The 27,957-nt window shown below is 61.5% G+C and overlaps 5 protein-coding genes across 8 annotated transcripts; 1 reads left to right on the top strand and 4 right to left on the bottom strand.

The window, feature by feature from the left end:
* Positions 1 to 1,531: 1,531 nt before the first annotated feature.
* Positions 1,532 to 2,757, bottom strand: NGRN (neugrin, neurite outgrowth associated). The gene is made up of 3 exons (XM_077317852.1): positions 2,515 to 2,757; positions 2,324 to 2,437; positions 1,532 to 2,234 (listed from the first exon to the last, which is right to left on the bottom strand). The coding sequence occupies exons 1-3, from the start codon at positions 2,598 to 2,600 to the stop codon at positions 1,820 to 1,822; spliced, it is 615 nt and encodes a 204-aa protein (XP_077173967.1). The 5' UTR covers positions 2,601 to 2,757; the 3' UTR covers positions 1,532 to 1,819.
* Positions 2,717 to 10,241, bottom strand: TTLL13 (tubulin tyrosine ligase like 13). 4 transcript variants are annotated; one of them, XM_077317844.1, is made up of 16 exons: positions 10,084 to 10,240; positions 9,432 to 9,749; positions 9,224 to 9,264; positions 8,892 to 9,010; positions 7,833 to 7,960; positions 7,537 to 7,693; positions 7,302 to 7,445; positions 6,915 to 7,000; positions 6,254 to 6,479; positions 5,399 to 5,583; positions 4,999 to 5,187; positions 4,721 to 4,904; positions 4,292 to 4,492; positions 3,608 to 3,962; positions 3,080 to 3,336; positions 2,717 to 2,972 (listed from the first exon to the last, which is right to left on the bottom strand). In XM_077317844.1, the coding sequence occupies exons 2-16, from the start codon at positions 9,734 to 9,736 to the stop codon at positions 2,886 to 2,888; spliced, it is 2,664 nt and encodes an 887-aa protein (XP_077173959.1). In that variant the 5' UTR covers positions 9,737 to 9,749; positions 10,084 to 10,240; the 3' UTR covers positions 2,717 to 2,885. The 4 variants fall into 4 exon arrangements, with proteins under 4 accessions (XP_077173959.1, XP_077173958.1, XP_077173960.1 ...); XM_077317843.1 differs by having other exon boundaries at positions 7,833 to 7,963; positions 10,084 to 10,239; XM_077317845.1 differs by having other exon boundaries at positions 3,080 to 3,314; positions 7,833 to 7,963; positions 10,084 to 10,238.
* A 114-nt stretch (positions 10,242 to 10,355) lies between these two features.
* On the bottom strand, positions 10,356 to 11,543 carry GDPGP1 (GDP-D-glucose phosphorylase 1). The gene has a single exon (XM_077317850.1). The coding sequence runs from the start codon at positions 11,541 to 11,543 to the stop codon at positions 10,356 to 10,358; it is 1,188 nt and encodes a 395-aa protein (XP_077173965.1).
* A 56-nt stretch (positions 11,544 to 11,599) lies between these two features.
* On the top strand, positions 11,600 to 14,037 carry CIB1 (calcium and integrin binding 1). Its single transcript, XM_077317853.1, has 7 exons — positions 11,600 to 11,719; positions 11,800 to 11,834; positions 11,990 to 12,095; positions 12,453 to 12,606; positions 13,202 to 13,320; positions 13,429 to 13,517; positions 13,612 to 14,037. Exons 1-7 carry the CDS (start codon positions 11,669 to 11,671, stop codon positions 13,631 to 13,633), a joined length of 576 nt encoding a protein of 191 aa, XP_077173968.1. The 5' UTR covers positions 11,600 to 11,668; the 3' UTR covers positions 13,634 to 14,037.
* A 297-nt stretch (positions 14,038 to 14,334) lies between these two features.
* Positions 14,335 to 26,558, bottom strand: SEMA4B (semaphorin 4B). Its single transcript, XM_077317848.1, has 14 exons — positions 26,268 to 26,558; positions 21,198 to 21,358; positions 20,535 to 20,597; positions 20,289 to 20,387; positions 19,903 to 20,014; positions 19,545 to 19,661; positions 19,118 to 19,287; positions 18,005 to 18,183; positions 17,692 to 17,842; positions 17,064 to 17,274; positions 16,382 to 16,497; positions 15,997 to 16,163; positions 15,817 to 15,896; positions 14,335 to 15,724 (listed from the first exon to the last, which is right to left on the bottom strand). The coding sequence occupies exons 1-14, from the start codon at positions 26,389 to 26,391 to the stop codon at positions 14,949 to 14,951; spliced, it is 2,526 nt and encodes an 841-aa protein (XP_077173963.1). The 5' UTR covers positions 26,392 to 26,558; the 3' UTR covers positions 14,335 to 14,948.
* Positions 26,559 to 27,957: the final 1,399 nt, after the last annotated feature.

The raw sequence follows: 27,957 nt of genomic DNA, 5'->3' as shown, positions 1-27,957 counted from the left end.
ATAGTGACAGATTTTATTTTCCTGGGCTCCAAGATCACTGCAGATGGGGACTGCAGCAAAGAAATTATAAGACGCTTGCTCCTGGGGAGGAAAGCTATGGCAAATCTAGACAGCATCCTAAAAAGCAGAGACATCACCCTGCCAACAAAAGTGCGTTTAGTCAAGGCTATGGTCTTCCCAGTTGCAATGTATGGCTGCGAAAGTTGGACCATAAGGAAGGCCGAGCGTCAAAGAATTGAGGCTTTTGAACTCTGGTGCTGGAGAAGACTCTTGCGAGTCCCTTGGACTGCAAGGCGAACAAACCGGTCAGTCCTAGAGGAGATCAGCCCTGACTGCTCTTTAGAAGGCCAGATCCTGAAGATGAAACTCAAATATTTCGGCCACCTCATGAGAAGGAAGGACTCCCTGGAGAAGAGCCTAATGCTGGGAGCGATCGAGGGCAAAAGAAGAAGGGGACGACAGAGAATGAGGTGGATGGATGGAGTCACTGAAGCAGTAGGTGCAAACTTAAATGGACTCCGGGGAATGGTAGAGGACAGGAAGGCCTGGAGGATCATTGTCCATGGGGTCGCGATGGGTCGGACACGACTTCGCACATAACAACATATTCGGATATTCACAAATGGACAATTCATTTTGCATAGTGAACAATGTTAAGGGACCATTTACAATAGTGCTGCACACATAAATGGAGAAGGTGGCTGTTCCTGTTCCCCAAGAGGAAATCTTTTACTCCCTAGATTCCTCTGTTTCATAACTACATTTTTACAGCTCTTGACACACAAATGGAACCTCCATGCTCAGGGGCAGTATGACTCAGCTGGTGAAAGGCAACAGCAGGGGAAGCTTGTAGTCTCACTCACCTGTGTGTGGGCTTCCTAGAAATACCTGGCAGGCCTTTATAGAGACCAAAAATCCTTTCTCACACTACACTCAGGGAGAATCATCATAGGAAGTCTTAATTCATTTCTATGGCCAAACTTTAGTAAGCTATGAACACAAAAGTTTTCTCCCCAGTAGTTCTAATGAATTATTGTTAAAATACATGCAGAAGAGTCCTTCAAACCTCCAGTTTTTGTAATAATCTCTGAATCTAAGTTGCTGGGGGATAGGCAAGAAAGCCCCAGCAAGTGGGAGATGGCCCAGCCAGAGCTTCAGAGGCGCTGTCCCGAGAGGTTTGGGGCCTTATCGGAGGAGTCAGACACCTGGGTGAGGGCCAGCTGATTTCCAAGGATCCTGTGTTGTTGTGAAAGTCCACCCTGCCCAAGGCATTTGGTGCTTGCAAGGGTATAAGTTCGTGACCTTTAAAAAAAATAGCTAATGCATAATTTAGCATCTTAACCTGCGTTGTAAGAATGAACTGAGACTTAGTCAAAGAAGGCCCCTGGAATGTAGAGGGTGAGGAAGAACAGTTTTACTTTGGGCTCCTGCATTTCAGGTCCTAAGTCCAAAGCCCTCCTTTCTCCCTCCTCGGCAAAGAATGGCTGATGCCTGCCCCCAAACCTGTTAAACAGCAGTGGTGGACATTCCCTTTGGATAGGAAGCTCTCAAATAGTTTTATTTTACTTCTACAAAATTGTTTTGCTTTCTTTTCACACACTCCCCCCCCCCATACAAATGCTTGTCAATTCCTCACCAGAGTGGGTCTAGCACGGGGCCTTCTGGCAGAGGAACTGAGGCACAAATTAGAGCAAGTGTGGATTTTCCCCCCACCCTGAGAGGAGAGAGGGGGCTGAGAAGTCCAAAGCCACCCAAGGGATGTGCTGAGACCACAGATCTCCCACCAGGACCCATGGTCAGGGATGGGGGGGTTTTGCCTTTAGGCTGGGATTCTGTACAGGAAGTTCCCATCCGCATCCAGGAACGTCTGGCCCTGCTGCAAGACTTGCAGACAGGGCTCCTGATTGGGATTGGTGGGCTCTGCACCATGTCCCTGCGGGCTCCTGTCAGCGGGTGGAGGAGCCCCACGGCCGGCTCTCTTTCTGGCCTTCACGTCTGGAACAAGCGCTCCGTTCCCCGCGTGGGTGGGCAGCAGCAGCAACTGGCCAGGAGGCCCTGGGGCCGAGACACCACCGCTCCGCTGAGGCTGCAGCCGGCTATCTTGTTTCAGCGCCCGCTCCAAGGGAGGCGAGAACCGGCTCCGCAGCACCCTGGCAACAACGTCCGGGCTCACGTCAAAACTGCGGGCCAGGCGGCAGATGGACCATTCCTCCGGCGAGTTCTGGCGGAGGTACCTGGCAAGGCAGAGAGAGAGGCCCGTCGGTTGCCCCGCCGCCCTCGGATCCCGCGCCCGCCCCGCAGCCGCCGCCGCCGCGCCACTCACCGCATCTGATCCATGGCCGAGCGGGTCAGCTGGCGCTCCGGGGGCCCCGGCGGCTCCATAATCCGCTGGATTCGGCGCAGGCGGATCGCTTTCGCCCGGCGCTCCTGCTCTAACCTAAGGAGTGGATATCGAGTGAGCGGACAGAACCGAGCCGGCCTAGACCCAGCCCAGCCCAGCCCAGCCTTACTTACCTGGCCGCCGCCTCCTCCTCCGACTCGAGCTCCTTGGCCAAGGGCCGCACGATCGCGCCCCGCAGCCGCCCCCAGCGCGCCGCCATTTCTCCGGGCGCAGGACGGAAGAGCGCCGCGCGCACGTGGGGCAGGCGAGGCGGAGCCACCCCGCCCCGCTCGCCCGGAAGAAGCCCCGGAGAAAAAAGCAGGCGAGCCCGGCGGGTAGAACCGTATAATGCTTTAATACAAAGTCGGTTACAAAAGTACCCGAGCGCCCGGCCGGTGCGTTCCCGCTGAGCGCGCCCGGCCGAGCGCCAGCCAGCCCGCCCGTCCTCTCCTCTTCCCGAGCCGCCTCCGAGTCGGACCGCCGCCGCCGCGCCGGCATGGTGGAGTCAGCGCTGGGTCCGCCTCGCCGGCCCCTCCCGCTCTTCTTGCGCCTGGCCCAGCCGCTCCGCGGAGAGGTCGCTCAGGTGCCCTTCCTGCGGGGGGAAAAAGAAGGAGGAGGAGGAGAAAGCGGCGGCGGCTGGAGCCCGGCTCCCGGGCGGAGGGACGGACGGACGGACGGACGGGCGGGAGCTGGGATTACCTGGGCTGGCTGAGGGGCAGCGTGGCCACATGCGAGCGATGCGGGCTGGCGCGCCGGAGCAGCGGCGCCGAGGCGGAGTTGATGGCCAGGCCGTGCACATCGGTGCGATTGAAGGGAGCGGAGCTTGACGGGAAGGGGAAGCTGCTGTACAGGTGGCCGGGAACCTTGCCTGCCTGGGACAGGCAGTTCAGGGAGCCGGTGCTCAGGTACAGCGGCCTCCTGCTGACGGGGCTGCCTGGAAGAGAGAAGCCGGCTGTCTGAGCAGGACCCCAGTGGCCTCTGCCTGTCCTGGGCACTGGGGGGCAGCAAGGAGGAGGGCGAGAGACCCCTGTCTGATCCAGACCGCTGATTCTCCCTCCCTCTGTGCCAGCTTTATGGCCTCCTCCTGGCACCAGCCCTCGGGGAGGCGGCCTGTTTTCTCCACCTCTGGTCAGATCCTTGCTTGCCCCCCCCACACACACACACACACACAGGGCTCTTCGCCAGGGCAGGGCAGCAGGGCGGGATGGGCAGGCCTCTGATACTCACTGCCTTCCAGCTTGGTCTTGGCACTAGCAAATCGCCGCCCTCCCACCTTGAGCATCCGGGCCAGCGTGTAGGGCTCGCCCCCCATGGCTGCACCCAGCCAGCTCATATTCTTTGGAGGCTGTATGCGGAGCTGCGGCTTGAAATGCGAGGAGTAGGAGGCGGAAGCCTCTGGGCCCAGGCCGGACAGGGCGTCCAGGAGGGTGGGGATGAAGCCTTGGTTGCCCAGGAGCTGGACCCGCTCTGGGGGGGGCTGCTGCTGCATGATGTGTTGGCCAAGCTCCTGGAGGGAGAGCGGCACGAGGGTCATCAGGTGCTGGGGCTCCCGGCTACTGAACATGTCCTGGAGAAAGTGAGGCTGGAAAAGAAGGCCGTGGGGTTAGGGGATCCATCTGCTGCTGGCTCTGCTCACCTTCCTCATAAGCCATGTGTCGCTGTTGAGGAATGCTTCAGGGCTAACAGAGCTCTCTGGAACAGGAGGAGCACACTCTCCCCCAAGGCCAGGGGTGCCGACACGACACTGGCTATGCTCTTTCCAGAGTCCGTCAGTGGCTTCTGCCCTTGGTGAGTTAGGAGACCCTCCTTAACCAGAGGCAGTTGACCTCTGAATGCCAGTGCCTCAGTGGTGGGAGGAGGCTCATGCCCAGAGCTGCAGCTGGGCGTGAGTCTGAAACTCTCTCTTCCCACCTGGATGTCCGAGATGTTGATCTGGGGCTTTTGTATCTCCACAGACTGGGCCTCTGTGTTGCGCAGCAGGCGGTTCAGCTGGTCGACAATGCCCAGCCCCCGGATCAGGTTCTCACGCCGCAAAAGTGCTTTCACCCTCTCCACCTCCTCCTCCTCCACTATCGCCTGGGGAGTCATGCTGTCATAGGGCACGGATGACATCTGGGGGCAGAACAACCTGGGGTTAAAAACTCATTCGTTCACCCTAATGTATGCCTGCAGGGTAAAGTAACGCTTCCACCATGCTGTGCTTCTCTCCCATCCCCTTAAAAGCAGAAGCCTGCTTCTGTGAGGCTCGGATTCCACACACTTTCCTCATGACGTTGGACATGTGTCATGTGTGTGGCACGGACATGAGCAGGGGTTGGGCACCCCTCCCCTATGGCTGACCTTTGGGTTCCAGGTCTTGCTATGGCTGCCCACGACCCGGGTGGCGGCTGGCTTTGCCCTGCCCTTCTCGTGGGACTTCTCCCCTGCGGACTCTCCTTGCAGGCTCTCCTTCGCATCCCTTCTCTTCTTCCCAGCTGTGCTGTCTCTTTGCTCCTGCTTCTGGCGGATCTCCTCCAGCTGCTGCCTGCCAAGGAACACAGTGACACGGGGGTGGATGTGCGTGGTGAACAGGGGCACGGGGGGTGTCAGCTCCGTTTGCCCTCACACTGCCCAGATACCTGGCACATTCTTCTCTGGCCTTGGAGGCCACCGTTTCCTGGAAGAGGGACCCACTGTGCTTGAAGAAAGGCGTGTATTTTTCCGTGCCACGTGCTGGGAAGATGCGCCGGTAGCCCCCTAGGTGGCTGTTCTCGTACTTCTCTGCCTGGGCCAGCCAGGCAGCCTGGCTGCTTTCCAACTGCTCACGTCTGCCAGGGAGCGGAGCACAAGCTCAGGCTGCAGCCCTAGCAAAGTAGAGGCTCCCACCCCAGCTCTTTCGTGTGCTGCTCTTGGCTACCTGCCTCTCTCCAGTGGACTGTATGAAGGGTGAGCCAGAGCCCTGCTTTCTGGCTTAGCAGCAGAGCCCCATGCAGACAGGTGGACAAAGGCCAGGCAGGACCTCCCCCTCCCCTGGGGTACCTGGCTTCCCGCGGAGGCTGGTGGGCTTGCAGCAGGCGCTCCTTGACCCGCCTCTTGTCCTCCTCCAGGACCTTCTTCTTGTCGCAGGCCCGCAAGTTGATCAGATTGATGGCATCGCAGAGCAGGGCGTCTTTTACTTCTCGGTCCAGCCGAGAGTCAGTGGTGAAGCTGGGAGAGTGGTTGACCTGGAAGGGAAGAGCGCCTCAGCCCCTGGTCCACTCACCCCCATCCCAGTCCCGGCCCTGGCCTGAGGTTTTCTCCTGGGACTGTAGGACGTGGGCTCTGGCTTGAGGAAGCACACAGGGTGCTGCCTAAGGTGGTGGAGGCTCTGTCATCTTCCCATGGGGGGGGGGGGGGAGGTGCTGTAAAATTTGGAACCTGCCAGGTTGGCCTGAGTGTGTATGAAGTGGCTGATTAGTTAATCCATGTTGGCCTGAAGACAAGCAAGAACCTAAAAAGTCAAAACAAAGGAAATAAGCCTATACAGGGGGGAACACAATTTAAAAAATATAGTAGCAGGTAAGTTTGATACAGCACTACGGGCAGACAAGAACATTTTTGAAACAGATACAAGCATTTACTAAAATGCAGTATTTATTTTAACACGTTAAAAAACCAAAGCTTATACAAAAAGCCTTGGGTATTATCTTGATTAATAAATACTGCTACTATATTTTAAAAACTGTTCTATCCCAAAATAGCCTTAATTTCATTTCCCTTGTGTTGGCCTTCTTAGGTTCCTGGCTTCTGTCTGGGTCAGGGGAGGGCTCCATACAAGGGGGAGGCCCGGTGGGACTCCTGCTTGCCTCTGGGCCGGCCGTGGGTGGAGCAAGAGGACAGGAGGGGCCCGTTCACCTCCAGAAGCCAGGGCTTGAGCTTCCTGTCCAGGAGGATGTCGAAGCCGAGGATCTCGAAGCAGGCGCAGCCCGAGATGTGGTTGGGGAAGCAGGTGCGGTAGTTGTGCTTCAGCACCGGGTGGGCAGCTATCAGGGTCTTGACGATTATGTCCTCGATGTCGCGCCACAGCTCGGCCGTGTCGTAGTTGTGTTCCCGCATCCAGATGTTCAGGGTGGACAGCTTCCTGGGGGGGGGCAAATGGGGGGGCATCAAAGGCTCCTGCTAATGGGGCATCCCCAGTTGAGACGTACGTTGTCCTATCCCAAGTCTCTCTCCGTAGGACTTACTAGGAGTGCAGCCTCGATCCTTGGCTATTCTCAGTGCTCACCCAAGAGGGCCATGTGACACAGAGTACGGGGCACATGGCAGGGCAGATGGAGAGGGAGCCTCTGCTGAGGAAAGAAAGGCCAGTGCCCACAGAACTACGAGCCAAGCCAGTCGCTGGCTAAGCAGGGATTAGAACCTGCAGCTGACGTTTCTGGGCTCCATCTCCTTTCCCACTTATCATGTAATCTCCTCCCCAAAGGTGGGCACTGCAGCCGAGTGCTGTTCCCTCGCTCATGCCTCCCCCACCCCCATTCTCCTGGGCAGAGGCCTGGACCGCGCAGGGGGGGGGTACCTCTTACTGCCCGTGTTCTCATCCCGCACAAAATTCTCGTTGTGCTTGTTGATGGCGTAGTTGGTAAGGTGCATGCAGATGTCTTCCTGAGAAACAAACAGCGGGAGGGGAAGGCTTCGTCCCTCTCCTCCCAGAGCAGCAACCCGTGGCCCCCCTTGCCCTGTGCCAGGCTTCCCACCTGCCTCACCCTGGCACATTCTAACCCAGGGGATGCAGCTGCTGGACGCAGTAGCAGTTTTGTGGACCCATTTGGCTACGGAGCTCCATGCTGCCCATTTCCCCCACTCCATCCACGGCCTGTGAGGTTCCTGGCCACCCCTCTTCCTGTACTGAGTGGTCACCGTGATACCAAACCGATGCTGCTCCTGGGAGACGCCCTTTCTTTACCAGGTTGCTGCTGCTGGGCTCGATGTACCTCATGGTGGCAAAACGGGCCAGCCCCTCCTCATAGACAAAGATTTTCAGTGGGTCACAGGAAGTGACCAGAACATAGATCCGCATGTCAAACTTGAAGCCATCAATGAGGAAGGGCTGTGAGGATACAAGGTGAGGAGGGGCTATGGGTGAGGCTGATGCTGCAGGCAGCAAGCAAAGCCAGGAAGGGGGGCACTCAGCAGCCCACCTTGGTGATGTACTGCTGGCAGATCATGTGCTCGCCATGCTTGATCTCCTTTGGGTTGCGTGTAATGAAGATGCCCCGCCCCTGGCAGCCACTGTCTGGTTTGCAGATGTATGTCCTGTTCTTCCTCATTCTCCCATAGGTTTGGAAGTCCCCATAGCTGCATGGTGACAACACAATGCAACCACTGGCACCATGAGAGATCCGCGTGGGCATCTTTGCTGTTGCCCAAGTCCCCCCTCCCCTTTTAGGCACGATCCCCTGGATGGGGGTGGGGAGGCTGCTGGTCAGCCACTCACTCAGCTGGCAAGCACCAGGTGCGGGGGAAGATGCAGTACTCCTTGGGGAAAAGCTTGAGCATGCGGTTGAGGTTGCGGGCCAGGAGGTCCTTGCGGCAGATCTCAGCCATGCCTGGGAAATGGTTGATCTTCTGAAACAGAGCAAGGGCAGGAAAGCTGCCAAATAGAGTGGGAACACCCGTGCCGCTAACAAAAAGGATGCGTTACCCGCCCTTCAGTAATGCAGGTTTTGCTAACTAAAAAAAGGAGACTTTGTCAAGAAATTGCTGAATCAGAATTTATGAGCAAATTTAATTTCCAGATAAGAGTTAAATGTTAAATTAGCTTTGCAAGCCTCCATCTGTTAATAATCACAGTAGTCTGTACATTTTGCACCACAGGTCTTGTGCATTTTGCATTTCAATTTTGTGCCTTACATCTCCCCCCCCCCCCCATATAACCTTGTGTATGCCCCTGCCCAAAGAGCACCCATCCCATGGATCTAATGGATGCTTGCTTGGATTTCTGCAAACCAGGAATAGGAGAATGATTCAAGAGCCCTTTTCTGCAGAAGGAACGGGATTACTCTGTACTAAATGGCTCTCAGACTTACTTGGATAAACAATTAGGGACTGTGGTTTATATTCTTGTGTTTAGCTAACTCCAAGTAGCTCTGGCTCCAGGCATCTAAAATCCCAATCCATTGTTTATTGAGCACCCTCCCCCCCCCCAGTGTGCGTCACCTGCTGTGCGTCCCTGTGAATCCATAAGACTGTAGAATGCCACAGTACTTTTTTGTTTAGAACACCCAAAGGTGGCATCCCTTCAGGCAGCCCATAGGCAAAGACTTCTGGCAAGAGTAGCAGAGCAGACAGCCCAAGCAGGGTCTGTGTGTGTCCTCTGATAAGTGTGCTGATCAGCATCAGGGATTTCTATCTAAGAGCAGGAAGGACATGTGTTTGTCACTCCAGCTGCCAAAGGAACAGAGGGGTCCTGGCATTTCCAGACTTGCAGCCTAAGGGAGGTGCTCAGAAGCTAAAGGCAGCCTGCCTGCTCCTTCTGAGGCTCCACAGCAGGTACCTGGAATCTTTTCATCTCCATGACGCGCTCCAAGGAGACAGAGCAGTCAGTCCAGTAAACCGTCCATTCCTCGTCTTCGCCCACTTCTTTGAGGCCACAGCGCCGAGCAGCACGCCGCACTGCAGCAAGAGCAGGAGAGGAAGGCCCATGGAAGGATTGCCACGGGAGGAGGGGGGGTGCAGCCGCCTGTGCCACAGGAATGGAGCCAATGCAACCGGGTGGCAGGAAGTGTCCCTGGCAGAGCCCTAGCAATTCCTTCTCCAGGGCAGGAATCCCATGCCTCATACTGGTCTGTTGGGAGAGGGAAGTGCCCAGCTGCAGCTCTCACTTACCACTTTCATACTTGCAGCTGAGCAGATTGATGGACGGCATCCTGGAATCAAAAAATCAGGGTTCAGTGGCTACCCCTCACCACCAAGGCACAAGAGGGAGGGGTGCAATGCCCGGCCTCCTGCAAACAGGAAGAGAAGGGAAGTCGGGGCAGCGTGGAAGTCGGGGTGCCTGTGTGGGAATCCCAGGCTGGAGGGAGAGAGGACTCGCCTGTATTTCTTCTTTTTCCTCCTCCTGACCTGTTCCGCATCCCACTCTTCGGGAGCCTCATCCTCTGGGTCTATCACAGAGGCCCCGGGCTGGTCACTCTTCCCGCCTGCCTTGCTTTTGGGGCGCGGGCAGGGGACTAGGGGCTTGCTGGGCAGAGCTTGGTCCTCCTCCGGCCTGTTCAGGCACTCCTCGGGAGACTCATCCGAGAGGCCCCCCTCCCCTTCCTCTTCTTCTTCTTCCTCGTCGTCTTCATCCTCATCCGTTTCGTTCTCTGACTCGCTGCTTTCTTCTGCGCCGATCTTCATCCTCTCAGGCGCTCTGGCAAGAGGGCGGTGGGGGGAAGCCTCAGAAGGGCCGAGCAGAAGCCGGCTGCCTGGCCCAAGCCCTCCCTCCCTCCAGGGGGGTGGGCAGTGGGTGGGGGCCCCTCCGGTCCCCTTGCCAGGCCGTAATCCCTGGGCCAGGGGAGCCCGACAACAGGCGGGGGCGGGAGTCTGGCCTCTGCTGGAGCCCTGGCTCTGGGATGGGGGGGGGTCTCCCCTGCGAAGAGCCGCCCGCCCGCCCACCCGCCCTGCGGGGTGTGGGGGAGCCAGGGGGGCAGGGGGTCTCCCGCCGCCCCCCCCCGCCCGGTCCCAGCGCCGGCCCCGCCCCTCACCGGCCCCGCGGCTTCTCTGGGGCGGCGGCAGCGCCTGGGCCTGGGCCCAGACGCGGTCACCATGGCGACAGCCGGCCCTGCCCTTCGGGGGGGGGACAGGGGCTGCGCGCGCACTCCGCGGCCGCCTCGCCCTCTGTGACGGAAGCTCCGTCCCGTTCGCCATTGGCTCGCCCGAGGCGCTTCCTCCCGGCGTGGCGGGCCTGTCTGCAGCCGCATGTCCTGGCCAGCCTTCTGCTCCTGCACGGGGAGGCTCCACTCTCGACGCGGCCGGCTCAGTCGTCGAGGAGGGCCGCGAGCTCCCGGTGCAGCTGGGCGAGCTCCGGCTCGGGCAGGAGGCAGCGGCGGATGTGCCGCAGGGCCGCCTCCTCGGAGAGCGCCTCGAAGTCGCGGGCCGCGGTGAGGGGCAGGTGGCCGGCCAGCTCGCAGAGCGCCACGTGGAAGGCGGCCTCCGGCCGGGCGCCGAAACAGGCGCGGCGGGGCCAGAGCAGGACGCGGACCCCCGGGCGGCCGTCAGGGGGCCCGTCGGGCGCGGCCCCGCGCGTGGCGAAGAGGTTGTGGGCGATGCCCCGGCGGGCCAGGTAGCCGGTCAGGCGGCAGACGCGGCGCGCCAGCTGGCCCAGCTGCCGTCCGCCGTCGCTGTAGAAGAGCAGGGCCGGCGCCGGGACGCCGTCCTGCAGCAGGTAGAGGCCGGCCTCGGGCCGCAGCGGCCGCGCGGGCACCGACTCGACGCGCAGCTCCCAGGCCAGGTAGTAGGCATGCAGGTGGAGGTGGTTGACGGAGGCGAAGGCGCCCAGGCTGTTGAAGCCCACGCGGAAGCCGGGGTGGCCGCTGAGCAGCAGCGCCTCCAGGCCGGCGAGGAGGGCCTCGGCCGTCAGCTCCTGCGGCAGGCGCAGCGCGGGCTCCGGCAGCAGCAGCACGTGGCCGAACTCCAGCGGGCTGACGTTGATGGCCACCAGGACGCCGCGGGCGCCCAGCGCGAAGAGCACCTCGGCCGGCCGGATCTGCGTGAAGTTGAACTGCGCCGCGTCGAAGCCCTGCCGCACGCTGCGCACCGCCTGTGGCGCCCGCCGGTCCGTGCCCCGCCGCGGGTTCAGCTGCGCCACCAGCCTCGCCGGCCCCGGCAGCACCCGCGTCCGCAGCTCGCCCAGCCGGTAGCGGAAGAGCCCCCGCGCCAGGCGGTCCTCCCAGCCCCGCCGCAGAGCCCCGTCGAAGGCGGACGGGCTCCAGGAGGCCTCCCCGCGCCCCCGCCGCCACGCCACCCCGCCGCGGATCAAGTCCTCGGGCGTGTAGGAGAAGACCTCCGCGCCAGCGCCGGGCCCGTGCTGCGGCGAGGACTCCTGGGCTGCCGGCGCCGCCGCCATGCCGGAGCGAAGAGCAGGCGCCTTCCCTTGCGCGCCGCTGAGCAGCAGCCGGGACCCCCCCTCCGACCCGCCCAAGGCTGCCGCGGCGAGCGTGGCCATCCCTGGGCGGGCGGAGCGGGGACGGGTCGGTCCCGCCTCCTTGGAGGGCGGTCCGGGCGCTGGGCGACGGGGACCTGCGCGCAGCCGGCGGGGCGGAGGAGGAAGTGGCCGGGGAGTCCGCGGCCATGGGCGGCTCGGGCAGCCACCTGCCGCGTGACCTGCTGAGCGAGTACCAGGTGCGTTCGGGGGCTCTCGGGAGGCGGGCTGACCCCCCCCCCCGGTTTCCCCCTCTCTTACTCTTTCTCCTCGCCCCCAGGAGCTGACTTTCCTGAGCAAGCAGGAGATTCTGCTGTGAGTAATGGGCGAAGGGGTGTGTGCGTGCGTGTGCGCTGGCGGCCTTGCGGGGAGGCCTGGCGACTGGGGCAATTGGGGCGGAGGCGCTCCACTGGGGTCTGCTCCGCTGGCCCTCCCCATCCCGGTAGGCAGGCGGCTGATTTGTCTTGCAGGGCTCACCGGCGGTTCCGCGAGCTGCTGCCCAAGGAGGAGAGGGACCGCACTGGCCTGGCCACCAGGCTCCCCCGCAGCAAGATGCTGATGCTGCCCGAACTGCGGGTAGGGCAGGGCAGGGCCGGGGAGGGGGAGTGAAGGGGGGGGGGCTTCCAGGGTCTCACAGTGGCAGAGCAGCCTCTGCCTACCTGCTCCCCAGCAGCTGCCCAGCCTGGACCTCTGGCCTGAGCTTGGGCTTCCGGAATACGTGGCCCGCTGGGGCTCTGGCGGGGGGGGGGGGGTTGGAGCCCCTCAGCAACTCTGACTTTGGTGACCCCCCAGCAGGGGGCTTTGAGTTCATCCTCTCCCTTGAGAACAAAGCTCCCAACCTCCACCCAGCTTTAGTGAGGCAATAGAAGATCTGGGCTGGCTGCGGGTGGGACGGGCCCCTGAGCCCACAGGCTGCTGCCCTTGTGTCCGTAGGCCAACCCCTTCCGCCACCGGATCTGCCACGTCTTCTCCACGGCTGCTGATGGGGAAGGCGGCATGTCCTTTGAGGACTTCCTGGATATGTTGAGTGTCTTCAGTGATGGTGCCACTCCGGAGATCAAGTCCCACTACGCCTTCCGCATCTTTGGTGAGCAGCCTCTGACGGGGAGGCATCTGGGGGGGGGGACCACAGGTGCTTATCCTCTCCCTCCAAAGGCCGACAGAACTGCTGGGGGACAGTGGTTCCAGGGCCGCCTCCCCCCCCCCCCCCCCGTTTGACCTTGGGACCAGTGCTCTCAGCCAGCTCTGACTTGCAGGGGGAAAGGCTCCCAAGTACAGCTTAAGCTGCTTGGGGGAAAGCCAAGTTAAATGGGGGTAGGTTTGGTGGGATGCGTGCCATCCAGCACATCAGAAACACCCCAGCCCCCACATACACACACACAACAAGCACCTGTGTGGTCACTGCCCTGCTCGTACGAACAGCTCAGCTACATCTCTCCCTCTCCCATATCGTGCTCTGAGCTCTGTTCGAGGCAGGCCCTCTGGACTCTGCACCCTCCAACCCAACCCGAGCAGGTTGTTTCCCAAGGATGCAAGCAACAGCTGCCCTTGTTAACTGCTGCCCCTTCGAGCAGAGCTGCCCTTCCGGGATGATGCTGGTGCAGGAACCCACTGGGGCAGCCTCCCCCCTGGAACCTCCGCACAGGTAGCTCAGCAAAGTCATCTCCTGTCTCTTCCTCCAGATTTCGATGATGACGGGACCCTTGACAAGAGGGACCTGGAGAATCTGGTTAACTGCCTGACCGGGGAAGGAGAGGACAGCCGGCTAAGCCCTCTGGAGATGGACCAGCTCATCCAAAATGTGAGTGCCGGGGGGTGAGGGTCAGTGGGGGGGGGGGGTTGTGTTTGTTCTAGCCTGAGTAGGGGACTCCCCCTGCCCCTCCCTCCACGGCTGTGTTGTGCCCTGCAGATCCTAGATGAGTCTGATATCGACAAGGACGGGACCATCAACCTCTCTGAGTTCCAGCACATCATTTCTCGCTCCCCTGACTTCCCAAGGTAGTGCAGCTGTCCTGCTCCTTGGGTGGGCTTGCGGGTTCTCCCTCCCCACACACCACCCAACCCAAGAACCTGTCCCCCCCTTCTCTTTCAGTTCCTTCAAAATTGTGCTGTGAGGACCTGCCGAGGCTCTGGACGGTCGGCCCCTCCTCCTGCCCTTGCTTTTCCCTGGCAAGGCAAGAGGGAACTGCTCTGGCTGGAAAGGTGCCCAGCAGGGCACATCATTTCCCTCCCTCCCCCACCCACTCCAGTGTTGCCTGGCCAGGAGGGCGCTGAGCCAGCCTCCCCCCCCCCCGGGGTCCGGTTGTCCTGGGGTTTTGCACCCGCAGGAAGTCCCTCTGTGCCTTGGCCGCCGTTGTCCTCTCTGGTGCTACCGGCTCACCTTCTCATGGCGGGAGAGTTTTGCACAAGCCGGGGGAGCCCTTCTTGTAGAAGGAGAACCACTGTTGCCTCTACTGCTTGTCTTCCAGCCCCAGTCATGGCCCTGCCTGGCCTCTGAATAAAGCTCTGCCGCTAAGCCTGAGGTGTCCAAAGGGATCTTGTTTGGGCTCTGGCCCCCCTCCTCTCTTTGCAGCCAGTGCAGTCCAAGGAGGAACCAATAAATGGGAGGGGGCAGGCCCAGAGGCGCTGCTTGCTTTTCTGACAAAGCCCAAGCTAGTCCTGGCTGGGAGGGGAGAAGGGGAGTTGCCACTGAGGTCTGCTTTGTGGCAAAGGCAGGCAAGAGTGGGAGGCAGAGTGGGATGCTGGAAAGGAGTCGGGCAGACCCGCCCTTCAGCCGAAGAACTGTGCCAGGACAGAAGCCAGGCCGATGCACCCACCAAAGAAAACAATTTCTCTTTTATGTAAACAAACGCAACAAGGAAAACTTGTGCAAGAACTGGAGGGGGGACACCAACAAGGACTGCAACTCTAGAGCGGCTGCAGTCAGGGACGATTCACATTTTGAGTAACTCACACAACGTGGCACGGTGAGGAGTGATGCACACAGCATCCAACAGCACTAGACACATCCCCCCCACACACACACACACACAAAGAAAAGCACATGGCTCTCCTGCCCCTCCCGCCCCCCCCCCCCCCACATCTTTGCCCATCACAGGATGCAGCTGGACTGCTTCCCCCCTGCCTCCCTTGGGTGCAACTACACTGGGGCGTTCCCCTGGGGAGTGCAGGAACCAGGCTGGCCATTCCCGCTGCTGCCTAGGAAGTCTTGCAGCCCCAAACTCTCCCAAAGAGAAGAGGGATCCTCAGGCCGGGCGGCTGCCTCCATGACGGCCGTCCTGAAATCTGTGGGCTACCAGTGTGTGTGTGGGGGGTGGGGGTGGCAGGGGCGTGTGTCACTGTCCACAGTTTGTCCTAGTGCTAGGCTCAGTCCAGAGATGACACAGGCAGCAGGGCAGGATCCGTTGGTTCTGGCTAAGAATCATGAGCTCAAACAACTGAGTCCCGGATCTCTGAACCGAGGCGCACGCGGAGCCGCTGGGAAGGAACTAGCATCTCCACAAAACTTTCGTGTACGCTCAGGGGCTGCTGACCAGACTCCAGGAAGGCTGTGTCGCCTGGCGGAGCAGGGCCGTCCCGTGGGGGAGTGCTTGCCACATGTCTGTCGTCCAGCGTCTGGTAGCCCTTGTGGTCCGGCAGGGTGCTGGGGGTGCTGGTGCCGTTGAGGGGCAGGCTCTCGGTGGGCAGCCCGGCCTTGCGTAGTTTCTGGACCTGGCTGTTGGGGCGCCTGCCCTGCTTGAGGAAGGCCTTCATGGCGGCCTGGTGCCGGTGCAGCAGGAAGAGCGTCAGGACTGTTCCCGTCAGCCCGAAGAGCACGCACATGACCAAGAATTCCGTCCAGTAGGTCTTGGCCTCCAGGAGGGCCGCCACGCCCCCCGCCACCATGGGAGAGGTGCTGCGGGAGGTGCTGATGGTCTGCAGGGGTCCCGGAAGGGGCAGGAGCCAGCCTGGGGCCTCTGGCTCCACCCTCACGCAGTAGCTGGCCATCAGCTGGCGGAAGCCGCCCTCCTGGGACCAGCACTCGTAGCGCCCGGCCTGCTCGGGGCTGCCCACCAGCACCAGCTCGCCTGTGGGCAGCACCAGAAAGGAGGCGTTGAGGGCGGCCCCCTCCTTTCCCCACTGGCGGGAGGCCCGGTTGGAGAGGCGGGGGCACGGCAGCGGCTTCACGGCGTTGGCGGCCAGCCACACGGGCTGACACTGGGCAACTGAAGGGGGAGAAAAGGTGTGTGGATGCTCTGCCCCCATTTCCCTGTGGCCCACAGGTCATATCCCCCACCCTGCCCCAGTGGTTCTGTACCTGTCGAGTGGTTGAGCTCCGCTCTGGCAGCCTGGCAGAGCTGCACCACGGCAGCCATCTCAATATCCTGGGCCCAGGGCCTGTGGGAGACGGGAGGCAGTCTGAGATGGGTGAGGGGGGCCCCAGCGGCACCCGGGGGAAGCAAGGCTGGCCCTCCCGCACCCAAGCAAGCGCACTTACCCCGTGGGCCGCTGGTGGTGCCAAAGGGCCACGGGCAGGCAGGCGTCTCCGCTCCAGGCACAGTAGGGGTCGCGAGCCAAGATGCACTCCCCACAACTCTGGTACAGGCTGCAGTTGGCAACTGGAAGCTGGGCCAGTGCAGCATAGGAGGCAGCATAGAGGAAGCCCTGCAAGGGGGGGAGGGAGTGGGCGGGTGCCTGGAAGACAGGCCCCCACCTCACTCTGCGGCTGCAGCCCCTGGCTTCTGGAGCCAGCCAGCCCTCCCACCCGGGCAGAAGAGCCAGGCTGCATTGCAGCCGCCCTATTCTGATGAGGCTGTGGGGAGGCAAGTGCTGGCACTGCCCATACTGGACTGCCCCCCAGCAGAGGCCAAGGTCGGGCTTGCCTGCGTGGGGTCCAGCAGCAACTTGAGAACGGGCTGTCCTGCAGGGAAGAGCTGGATCTCCTCTACGACATGCACCCCTGTGCCTGTGACCACCACCTTGTGGAGCCGCCCGTCACCTGCAAAGCACAAGGGCAGCTGCTAAGGGCCCTGCTCTTCCACATGGCTGGTCCACCAGCATCCCAACCTCCTTCCCCGCCCACCCACCTACCCACATACCCAAATTCCACTGCACCAGGACAAAGAGGCACCGCAGACCTGCTTCCAAACCAGTCTCTCCTCAAAAAACTGCTGTTTACTTACATGCGTGCACAAACCCTGAGAAAGGCTGCTGGCACACCCCCCCCCACGACTCTCCACAGTGCAGGAGGAGGGTATTGGGAAAAGGACGAGGCCAGCGGGTCAGGCGCTTTGGGTGGGCCAGAACCTGAGCGCTTAGTGCTTCTGAGTCACTGAATGTGCTCAGACCTACTTCCGAGTTGCCACACACAGGATCCGACTCAACCCACAGGAAAGACACAAAGAGCCTTGGCCAGCAGCTCCCGTCCTTTGCCAGACAGGGTGTCCCTTCCTCATTTTGGGTTCAGATCTGCTTGCGGCTGAACTGGATATTTAACGCTGCCTGACAAGAGCAAGCAGGTGAAGGTCAGGCGTCCCCAAACGCCTTCTTAGCCTAGGCGCTCACCTGTTCCCAGGAAGAGGACGTCGTAGGTATGGTGCAGGCCCTGTACCCGCTGCACGCTGATCTGCTGGTAGCGGGCCTGGCTCTGCAGCACGAGCGGCCGGCTGCGCACAGCACTGTCCATCAGGAAGTGGTCCTTCAGGTAGTTGAGCACCCGGTCAGGCATCTGGAGCGAAGAGGTGATCCTCAAGCGGCGCGCATGGCTGGTGATGCACTGCAGGGAGAAGAGGGAGAGGACTGGACCAGCGGCCACTGCTTTGATAAGAATGCAAGAGAACCTTTAAAAAGCCATATTGGATCAGGCCAGATCAGCACTGCGTCACACAGAAGCCAGAACGCAGGGGCCATCGGGAGCTCCACCAGCAGGGCCAGAAGCCTTCCCATGGTGGCCCCAGGGACTAAGTAGACCCACATAGGACCCTAAGAGAAGCCATGTTGGATCAGACCAGCCCCTCCAGTCCAACACTCTTGTGTCCCACAGGGAGCCAGGCACAAACCAAGCAGCACTCAGCCCTCAAGCATCCATGCCACTGTCATCTGGAACTGCTGGAGCAAGGGGGCAAAGAGACTGCAGGAGCTCCCCACTGCAGCCACCAAAGAACCAGTCCAGCCATGCCCCAAAGCAACATACCGCTCCAGGCCGTGGCTCCGGCACAGGGTGGGTGTCTGTGTACCACTGCTGCGTCTCTCGGTTGATTTCCTTGTACAGGCCGTTGAAGGCTTCCTTCACTTCGGACATGGAGAAGGCGCAGACCGCCGTCCCCACGCTGCCCTTCCTGTCCCTGGCGGAACACAGCAGAGGCCCGGAGGGGGCCGTCAGCAAGGCAAGAGGGCACCCTGGGCTCCACCTCTCTGTCTGGATGACACCCCCAAGTGAGGCCACAGAGCCACTCCCCACACCCCAGAGCCGGCTCTCCCTGGCCCTGTTGCTTCCTGCAGCTCACCACTGAGAGGAGAAGACGCCATAGAAGATCGTCTTCTGCCAGTGCTCTCCTGACGTCAGCGTGAAGATGTCCTGCAGCACGTTGAAGGGAAAGCCATCTCCGGGGCGCGAACAAAGCAGCTGGGCTTTCAGGAAGGTCGTCCAGCGCCTCTGCAGCACCCGCTCTCCCCCCACATCGCCCTGGCCGGCCGGAAGGAAGGCAAAGCAGAAACAACCCAGAGTCAAAGCCAAGGAAGCCGTGCTTCGGGACACTCTCAGGAAAGGACTGGGCCCAACCAAAGCTTTCCCAACTCTTCATTTCGTCACAACCTTGGACCTAGCCTGACGGCACTCAGCACTCTCCCCTGAGCTGCCAGCTGGCAGGGGATGTCCTTGAGATGTAGCGAGTTCCCTGACCTACCCCTTGGATCCCGGGTGGAAGGCTCTCAGCTCCAGATTCTGGAGAGAACCACTGATGCCAGTCCTCATGAGGTGGGCCATGGGTCCAGTTGGGCAGCACCAGGCCATTCACACACCCAGGGCAGGAAGGCGCTGATGTTGAGAGCTGGCCTTTTGTGAGACTCTCTTACACGTTGTGCTGGGGGCGGGGGGAGTCCTCACTCTCCACCATCTCCACACTGTGCATAATTTTAGACACCTCGATCAAAGACCTCCTCCTAGATTGGCTATTTAAAATATTGCCTGCCTCTGAGCCTTTCCTCCCAAGAGAGGCGCTTCCGTCCCTGGATCGTGGTGGTTCTCTTCTGCTCTGCACCTTTTCCGATACTGAGCAGGGGCTTTTGGGGCAAAATGAGCTGCAGGCAAAGTCCCAAACGAGGCTGTACCACAGATCTGTGCAAGGAGGCTGCCGTCCCAGCTGTGCTGTCACCAGGCCCTTCCCCTGGCACTGAATATCCCTCACACACACCCACACACGCCTTTGCTGCTGGGGCGGGTCCTCATCCTTCCCCCGCCCCTCAGCATTGCTAAGCCATCACCTACCAGCCCACCTTGGAAAGATCGTCTAGGACCTCTTTGCACGTTGCTCTGTCTGCATTCCGACCACACTCAGCAGAACATGGCGTTAAGAAGAAAGCCCCCCCCCCCCCGCCGTACCAGCACATGGGGCCCTCACCTTGCACACGCGTGCGATGCGTGACACAACCGTGTCCTCAAAGAAGTCAAACTCCTTGCCGCTCTCGCTGAAGAAGAAGTAGATCTTGTCGTCGTCCTCGTTGCCGTTGGCCTGGGGGTCGCTGGATGGGAGGCTCTCGCGGAGAACAGCGGAGCCCACGAAGGAAGGGTCTGCCCCACAGCCGCACCCAAACAGGCCAGTCAGAAGCTGCTCGGCTTTGCTCAGCAGGGCCTGTAGCCCCACCCAAAAAGCCCCCCCCCCCACCATCCTGGGCAACACCGGTAGCCCCTCCGGGGAACGGGAAGCGGGGATCAGCCGCACGTCAGCCGCTGCCACGCCTGATCAGACCGGCCCACGTTCCCTTGCCGCCCCTCTGCAGGTGTGCTGATGCCGCCTCCCCCTCCCTGCCTCCCCACGCCTCATGCACCTTGCAGCCAGCTGAGGGAGTTCTCCGTTTTGACGGCCACACGGCTGCTGTGGCTGCGGGAGATGGACGGCTCGTTGCCCTGGAAGTTGCTGACGGTCCCAGTGTACAGCTCCCCATCTGTGGAACAGAACCCCCCATCGGAATCAGCTCCAGGTGTCCCCCCTTCTCAACACAGCAGATCCCTCGAAGGGCAGATCCTCTCAGAGGAGGCTTGAGGTGGGGGGGGGTGCGTGTGGATCGAAGAAGCAATAAATAACCCCCCCCCACCTCAGCCCACCGTGGCCGGGTTAGTCCTGAGATGGCACAGTCCGCCGGCCCGCCCAGCCCCACCCCACCCCCTCAGCCAGGAGCACCTTACCCACTAGGAGGGCTGTAGATTTGTACTCGGGGTCGAATGGGCAGCGGCCCTTCCCGTCCTCCAGGACAGGCTTCCCTGGACCCTCCTCCTCCAGGCGGAAGTCCGGAACGCGCTGCAAGGGAGACAGGGCTGTGGCAAAGTTGATGGGGGGGGGACTTTGGCCTGGGCCCCCCCACAACACAGGGCTTCCCTGGGAAGAAGGTTCAGTCCAATGTGGGGGCCGTACAGGATCCGCGTGGCCCCACATTCAGGCCAGCCAGGTGCAGAGGGGACCCAAGCAGGGCAGTCCAAGTCAGCTGACCTCCAACTCTACCGCTCCAGCAGAGTGGGTGAAGCCACCCAAGGCAGCCAAAAACACCCCCCACCCCCCACTGCCCAGTCCTTACAACGTAGGTGCAGGTGGGGCTGAAGGCGCTGGTCCCACAGGTATAGAGATGGGTGTCGTTCAGCTGCAGAAGGATCTTGATGTAGTTGTGGCAGTCTCTCTGCAAGGGAGCGTAGGGGGGGGGCACTGACATCTGCTCTGGCGCAAACCAACCAACCAACCCTCCCTCCCCCACGTGTCCCCATTGAGGCCCACTGAGTCAGCACCCGGGCCGAAGAATGCCCCTCAGCCCCACACCGGCCCTCACCTGGGGGTCCTTGCCCTTGAAGACGCACTGCTGCTTCTTCTCCTCCTCAGCCCCCCACACCAGCTGGAGACAGACAGGGAGCAATGCTGACCGAGGGACCCACTGGTCACCCCCAGCCCCTCCCTCCTCAATGGCCCAGGCAAAAGCCCCACAGCACACTGAACCCACTGGCACGCTGGCTCCAAAGAGGGCACGGCCTTGCCCCGCAGGTGCCCCACTCGGAGTATCACCCCCCCCCACCCCCCAGATCCACGCCTCAACCAGCGCCTGGCCAAACCCTGACCCCAAATTTCACCAAATTCTAGGCAATGGACCCCAACATACTGTTGTTCTTTTTGTCAGTAATTATTAGTAACTAAGATTAATACCAATAACAGCAATAAAAATAATAATTGGAAATAGGAAGGGGATAAGGGAGTCCTTCTGGACGCCTCCCTCCAGCTTCTGGCTTTGGGGCTCAAATTCAAGGCCTTTGTCTGAAGCAGAAAGGCCATCCAGAGAGAGAGCAGCCCCCCCCCCCCGCCCAGCCATGCCCAGAGGGTGGGGGAGGCTCGAGGGCCCCTCCCTTCTTGCTCTTGCTGCCCAGACTGGCCCCAGGAAAACACACGCCTCCTCCCCCCCTCCGCCCCCACAGACTGAGACTGGGGGGCACCTCCTACCCACCCTCCGGTGTTGCGGTCCAGGGAAGAAGGTGCTGGTGTTGAGGGCAAGGAGGGTCTCCCGGGCCCCCGCATACAAGGCGCTCCCATCCGGGCTCAGCAGCAGGACCGTGTAGTTGGTGACGCCCGGCATCTCAAAGCGGTTCACCCGCCGGCCGGGGAAATCTGGGAAGAGACATGCAAAGGCCAGTTGGAGCCCCGGATGCCCAGACAGTCCCCTGCCCTGCTTGCCAGTGCCTCCCACGCCCTCCACCCGCTCCTGTTCTGACCAGCTGCAGCCCCAGCTTCCATGCCTGCATCTGTCCTGCTCTGCTGGGCACTGTGGGGCTGCCCTGATGCGGCGGGGGGGGGGGCACTCCTCTCCATGAGGGACAAGATGCAAGGAAGGAGAGGCCCTGTGGAAGCAGGCCCCCACCCCACCCCCTCTGCAGCTTCAGAAGAGCGGGTGTCCCTCTGCTACCTCTGATCACCCCCCCCCCGTGTCAGCACTCGCACTGGACTCTGGCATTGAGCCTCCTCTGGCCCAAAGGGCAGGGAAGTGCAGGAGGACTGCTCCCCCTCCCACTGAACACCTCTGGGTGTGGCACCCGTCACCCAACACCTGCTGGGAGTTCCCCTAGGGAGGAGCTTGTGACCTGGGGTGACCTGCAAAGCCAGTTCGGTTTGTTCCAAGCAAGTCTGGGCCCGCTTTGACCGGGGGACCTGCTCCAGCCTGCTGCTCCTGTTCCCAGCCAGCTGGTGTGGAAAGCTCTCCCTGGAGGACAAGGCAGAGGGCAAACCGAGGGCTCCCGAGCACCCCGCCCAGAAGACCCCTGTGGGACCTCCCGTCTCAGCATCCAGTCCCAGGCCTTGCTGCCCCTCGCCTCCCCTGCCAGAGACACCCACGGAAGGAACAGATCTCTTCCTGCAGTAGCTTGGCTGGCAGCCCATGGGAGGGAGGGGCCCCAGACCCCCCTCCCTGAGCCTTGCAGCCCATTTTTCCCTCCCCAAGGATACCTTCTCCTCCTACTCCCCAGACATCCCATGGCAGGCTGGTACAGGAGGGTGCCTATGACCCAGGAGAACTACCCCTCCCCGAATGTGGCACCCATGTGACTCAGGCCCGAACCAGAATAGGAGGGCAAGGCTCCTGGAATGCGTCCGTGTCTGCCCAGTGCTTGGCTGACATCCCAGCGGGAGGCCATCTGCTTCCTGGGCACAGGCAGGCACCAGCGGGCCCTCTCTCTCTCCCAGCAGGGGCCCAGAGCCAGTTACCAGCAGGGCTCAATGGCACAGCTGAGGTGGGGGTCCACTGCCAAGTGCCCCGTGGTTTCTGGATGCGAGTGAGGAAGTGCCTCTTGGGGGGCAGACAAGCCTGCCAGGCATGTGGCCACAACGTCGGCAGCAAGAGGCCAAGCTGGGGACAGACGTCTTTGCCTCCCCCCCCCTTCACATGAGGCCCACTGGGTCCAAAGGCTGGGTGTCAGAGAGGGAGGGGGCGGGGGTTCCCACCCTGGCATGGAGGCTAGCAGGGGGACTGGGTCCAGTCACACACTCTGAGCCTGACCTATCTCGCACGACTGTTCCTGCAAGCATATAGCAGGGAGGAGACAGGGGAAGGCACTCTGCCCCCCCCCTTGGAGAGAAAAGCAGAAGACGGTGGTCTCAACAAGCTGCCTGGAGGAGCACCCTCTTCTGCCAGGGCACTGTCAAGGACGGAGGTTCCCCGGAGCAGGCTGAGACACGCCACTTTACAAGAGGTCTGCAAGCAGCTCTCAGGTTCTGCTGAGGCAGCACTCTTCCTGGCATTGGGGGGGAGGGGGGGCTGGGGCAGCCAGCGCAGGGCTTGGTGGGCATGAAACTCTGCCAGAGGCCAGACTGGTGGACCCCACTTGTCTCTTCCCAAGACCCATCCAATGGCTGGACAGCCGTTCATCCCACGGCAGCAACAGGTCAGTTCAGGTGCTCCAGAACTCCCACATCAGGGGCCTGTGAGGCACAGGTCCCCCTGGGTGCAAAGAAGAGTCCTCAGGGCACCAAGCCAAAGGGGGGGGGTTCTCCCCCTTCCCCAGCAAGAGCGCCTGGGAACCATCTCTGGGGAAGGATGATGGGCCACCCCGGGAAGCATCACACGGAATGCTATCTGCACCACATCAGGGCCAGACCTGCTGCAAAAAGCAGACTCCTCAGCAGTTCTTCCTGGTGGCCACAGACGCGGCAGCAAGCCACGCAGCAGCTGAGAGTCCCTGGGGCATCTGCCATGTCAGCAGGCTGCCTGGGTCCCCACAACACATGCGCTGGGCCCTGTGCCACGTCTGGAGGCATCTTGCTCCTCGCTGCACCTTTCCTCCCAAAGTCAGAGGCTCAGGCAGCCCACACAGCCTCCCCACTGGCCCAAGCCCCATTGCAGGCACACCACAGGCTCAAGCGCCCCACATGCGCCTCCTGGCCACGGCTGAGCCCCAGAAGCAGAGTGAGGCAGGCCCAGGAGGAAGGAAGCAGTGGCAGGAGTCAGCCCCGCCATGGCCGACTCATGCTGCAGGTGCTGGCCTGCATCGCTGGGGCACATCGGTGACTCCCTGCCTCGTCACTGGGCTGGGTCCTTGTCCTCCCCAGCTGGAGCAGAGGTTGCCGAACACGCCCCCCTGCAAGGAGAGCCCGGACCAACCGCTGCAGGCCAGGCCTCCACTCTCCGTGCCCCCGCAGCACAAATCCCCCAGACGCCCTTCTGCTGGCAGAGAGGTCACCTGGCTCTGGCCACAAGTGCAAAGCAACCAGCGCAGGATCACGGGACTCCTACAGGAGTCCTTTGGTTCCTGCAAACACAGAAGGAGGGCAGCAACAAACCCCTGACACCCACTACTCTCAGGGCCCCTTTCTTTGGACTCCGCGGCAAGTGGTCATCCCTTGACTACTTTAATACCTGCCCTACAGAGGAATGAAGCGGTCATGCCCCTTCCAGAACAAGCAGGGGTGCAGGGCGATGCCGGGGTCATCTCAGGCGACTCTTCTCTCCTGCCTTCAGGCTGCAGGCTGCGCTGTCTGTCGGCCTTTGCTGGGGACCCGTCTGGATACAGGCCCCACCAGGCCTGCCCCTTTCTTGTGCTTTCTGGCCCCAAAGGATGCCGATCCTCCCTCAGCAGACACTTGTGGCCTCAGCTCAGGGCTCTGTTATCACTGGAGATTCTGGAAAGAGGGCTCCCGACCTCCCAACCAGGGTCCATCGGCCCACAAGGGTCCTTGACGCTGTCGCCTGGAGGCAGGACTGCTTGTCATGTGCTCTCTGCACATCTGTGGGACTCCAGCTGGCACAGAGCGCCATGGGTAGGTTTCGGCAGGAAGCTAGGCTAAACACGAGCCTCACAGCCCTTCCCCAACCGCACCACTGGCCAGTGATCGGCTCCTGGGTCAAGGGACCCACAAAGCCCTTCATGGCCGGGGACCCACGGACCTGCTGGACTGCCTCTCCCCGCCCTCTGCGCTCTGCCAGGACACCTTCACGCACTGGCGCAAGACCTTCTGTGCCCCCTCTGTTCCACCTTGCGCAGCCGCCTGAGCTAGTCAGGAAGCCCCCCCCCCTCCCCACACGGCTGACCTCCCCCAGAGCGTGCAAGTGTGCAAAAGAGAAGCATTGCTGAGGGGCTAGAACTGGAGTGGAAGGACACCACCAGAGAGGCTCTGGGATGGTGGAAATAGGATTATTCCAGGTATCCTGGCCCGGATGGCCTTCTGCCGGGCCCTGCTGGGCAGGCCGTGGTTTGTCCAGGCTCCCACTTTGGTAATCCCAGCCTGGTGTTTCGTGGGGTCCCCCCCCCTCACGCCTGCTGTTCTCGTTGAGCCTGAGGGGAGATTTCCCGAGTACAGAGAGGAAAAGAAGGAATTGTTCAGTGCAGGATGCTGGATAAATAATGCAAGAGGAGCAGGAGTCTGACTTCGAACTAACCGAGCAGTCATGCAGTACGAATCATGCCACAAACTATCCGGCTGAGTGATGATGCGATGGGGCTGGGAACGGCCGAGTGCCTGGACTGCCAGCCAGACCACTGGCCTAGGAAGGAAGCTAACACACTGCAAAGCTCACAAGGAGGGTCTCCGTGTCGGACTGAAGCCCAGAACAAGGGGTGCGTCCTGTCATGCACCTGTCAGACCAGCAAAGCGGATACCCAGAATTAAAGAGTCTCGTAGGGACTCAAACTTTGTTCAAATGAACAGACGGCGGAAGAGTTTTGTATGTGGGGCTCTGGTACAGGGTGCAAGATTCGGGCTGTCCAGTTTCTGCCCTGCGGACATTGGCTTTGAGCTCGCTGCCTTTTCGGAAAGGACAAACATTTCCAAGAAGCACATTCCCTTGGCTGCCAGGACACGAACACACAACCAGAAGGCACCAGGGTCAGAAGGGGGAGGCCAGCCCGTCCTCCCCCCCAACTCTCATCCTGTTCAGCCACAGAACAGCTTCTGGGACCACCAAAGGTCAGGGGCAACAAGGAGAGCCAAGCACCTCTGGCTCACAGGCCCCACAACGTCTGGAAAGAGCAGGGCTTATGGGGAGCACAGTCAGAGAGAGCATCAACCTTGGGCTCCAGGAAGGCCTCCCCCGCCTTGCCCACCTAGGCAAAGCTACAGGGGATGGTGGGGCCACTTCTCATTCTAGGCTTAGGCAACGGGGTCAGGCTAGATGCCCTCACGGTTACCCTTCCCGCACCGACCCTGCACTGCTGAAAGATGCCAAGGGTGACTTGGGCCAGGGCAGGAGCCCTTGAAAGCACCTGCCAGCGCCTCTTCGGAGCCATCCCCTTCCCCGCAGTACTGCGCCCTTGGCATCTGCCTTTGAGATGCAGGTTCAAATCTCAGCTCGGCCAATACAGATCCGTGAGGCCGGCCAACCCGGCAGGGTGGTTGTTAGCAGGGGAAAGCGCGAACGGACGGACGGACGCTCGCACTGGCTGCTTCGAGCCCCCTCGAAGAGAAAGAAGGAGAGGAGCGGTGTGGAGACCAGCCTGAGAGCCGGCGCCGCCCCTTCCCCGCTTGACCCGCCGCCGCTCGCCTCGCCTCGCCTCGACCGCCCGGCCCGGCCCAGCCCGACGCGCCCGCTCACCGTAGCCCAGGCTCAGCCGCGCCTGGCCGCCGCCCTCGCCTTCGCCCTCCGCCGCCGCCGCCGCCAGCTGCAGGAGGGCCAGGGCCCAGAGCGCGCGGGTCCCGGAGGCGCGCGGCCCGTCCATGGCGCGGCTTCGACGGCGGCTCCGCTCGGCAGCTGCGGGCTGCTCCTCGGTGGCTCCCCGTCCGCCCGGGAGGGCAGGGCAGGGGAAGGGAGGGGCGGGGCTCTCTCGGTCCGGGCACGCCCCCCGTTCCGCTCCCCGGGGCCGGCGGGCTCACCCCTGCGCCTTCACAACCCCCCCCCCTACCCGGACGGGGTCGCCGCGCTGTCCCCGCCCCCCACAAGGCTCATCGTTGTCCCAGGGCGACCCCCCGCCCGAGCCCCTCTCCCAGAAGCCCCAGCCCCTCCCTCCCAGGACAGAAGGGGAGGGATCAAACGGGGGCGGGACCATAGTCATCGCCCTCTCCACACCCCGGTTCCTTGCCTCGTGCAGGTGACAGACGCCTGGGAAGCTCGCCCCCCCTCCCGCCCCAACCCCTTCTCAGCGACTTCGGGGGGGGCGGGGCCGTTCCCCCTGCGACCTCCCTGGGCCAGCCCCGACTTGCGCCCTAGCAAGGAGTGCCAGCCAGCCTGGCTCTTCCCGTGCCAGGGCTGCCCCGGGCTCTTTCTCTCCCCGGGAGCAAACGGCAGGAGAGCGCCTGACCCAGCTGGCACCCCGGACTGGCAAAGCTGGCCCGGCAGGCCCGCCCTTCTCCTCGGGCGGGTGGGATCGCCCTACCCTCTGCTCTCAACGCGGCTCTGCAGAGTCAGGCCGGAAGTCCCCCCTTTCCTATCCCTCTCCTTCCTACCCCCCCCCCCATAAGGGGGCTGCAGTCAGTGGCCACCAGCCCCATCTTCAGATTCCCTTTGCCACCAACGGGGGACCTTTGGCCACTCACAATCTCTCAGACCAGCCTACCTTGCTGGGGTGTTGTGGGGATAAAATGGAGGAGGGGAGAATACTGCCAGCCGCATTAAGGGAGCCAGACGCGGCCCAAAGAGCACCAGACAAGCTGCCGTGAAAGATGGGGACTGCGAGGAGATTGTCTTCTTGATTTATCCTCACCCCACCCTTTGCCGGTATCCCTGCCTGCTTTGTTCTGTTGTGATTCATCCTAGGTGATGAGAAGGGCTGGAGTTTTATGGCCCACTTTTCACTCCCTGAAGGAGTGCCAAAGCAGCTTACAAACACCTTTCTCTTCCCCTCCCCTCAACAGGCACCTTGCGAGGTAGGTCCCGGTTGGCCAGTTATGCGTATCAGTGTGTGATGAATGAGCAGCAGCAGCAGCCTGTCCATCAGCCATGCTGTCAATGCGCTGCCAGTGCTCTGGTTGTGGGGTGAAACTGGGGTTCCTCCTGCTGGCCATGCGGCAACAGCAGCTACACAGTGAGGGAGTCTGAGGCAGGCTCCAACGGAGGGCCACTTGGGGGAGTGGGGGTCCCCTTCCTGCCGGGTTGTTCTTGGGCTTCTGGGTGGGGGAAGGATTTATGGAGATAATTTATGGAGACATTAAACAGTGATGGTCCCAGTACCTGATCCCTGCAGGACCCCCTTCTGCCGCCTGGAACAGGGCAGCGCCTCCTGTATTCACGAGGGCTCCTGCAGGGCCAACGGTCCCCTCAACCCCCATATGGAAGACTGGCTGGAGGA

The sequence above is a fragment of the Paroedura picta genome, chromosome 18, assembly GCF_049243985.1.
Source record: "Paroedura picta isolate Pp20150507F chromosome 18, Ppicta_v3.0, whole genome shotgun sequence".
NCBI classification, from domain to species: domain Eukaryota; kingdom Metazoa; phylum Chordata; class Lepidosauria; order Squamata; family Gekkonidae; genus Paroedura; species Paroedura picta.
The sequence above is the reverse complement of the archived record's forward strand: the minus strand, read 5'-3'. Positions and strand labels throughout refer to the sequence as shown.

Bases quoted from the DNA above. Each gene is read 5' to 3' on its own strand.
- NGRN (XM_077317852.1), bottom strand. From the start codon at position 2,600: ATGGCGGCGCGCTGGGGGCGGCTGCGGGGCGCGATCGTGCGGCCCTTG. The intron at 2,438-2,514 runs GTAAGTAAGGCT...TCCACTCCTTAG, and splicing joins GAGGAGGAGGCGGCGGCCAG to GTTAGAGCAGGAGCGCCGGG. The intron at 2,235-2,323 runs GTGAGTGGCGCG...CTGCCTTGCCAG, and splicing joins TCGGCCATGGATCAGATGCG to GTACCTCCGCCAGAACTCGC.
- TTLL13 (XM_077317843.1), bottom strand. From the start codon at position 9,736: ATGAAGATCGGCGCAGAAGAAAGCAGCGAGTCAGAGAACGAAACGGAT. The intron at 7,001-7,301 runs GTAAAGAAAGGG...TTTGTTTCTCAG, and splicing joins AGCCCAGCAGCAGCAACCTG to GAAGACATCTGCATGCACCT. The intron at 3,963-4,291 runs GTGGGAAGAGAG...CTTCTTTTCCAG, and splicing joins TCAACATCTCGGACATCCAG to CCTCACTTTCTCCAGGACAT.
- GDPGP1 (XM_077317850.1), bottom strand. From the start codon at position 11,543: ATGGCCACGCTCGCCGCGGCAGCCTTGGGCGGGTCGGAGGGGGGGTCC.
- CIB1 (XM_077317853.1), top strand. From the start codon at position 11,669: ATGGGCGGCTCGGGCAGCCACCTGCCGCGTGACCTGCTGAGCGAGTAC. The intron at 11,720-11,799 runs GTGCGTTCGGGG...CCTCGCCCCCAG, and splicing joins ACCTGCTGAGCGAGTACCAG to GAGCTGACTTTCCTGAGCAA. The intron at 13,518-13,611 runs GTAGTGCAGCTG...CTTCTCTTTCAG, and splicing joins CGCTCCCCTGACTTCCCAAG to TTCCTTCAAAATTGTGCTGT.
- SEMA4B (XM_077317848.1), bottom strand. From the start codon at position 26,391: ATGGACGGGCCGCGCGCCTCCGGGACCCGCGCGCTCTGGGCCCTGGCC. The intron at 21,359-26,267 runs GTGAGCGGGCGC...GTCTCTTCCCAG, and splicing joins GCGGCTGAGCCTGGGCTACG to ATTTCCCCGGCCGGCGGGTG. The intron at 16,164-16,381 runs GCAAGCCCGACC...CCCCCCTTGCAG, and splicing joins TGCTGCTGGACCCCACGCAG to GGCTTCCTCTATGCTGCCTC.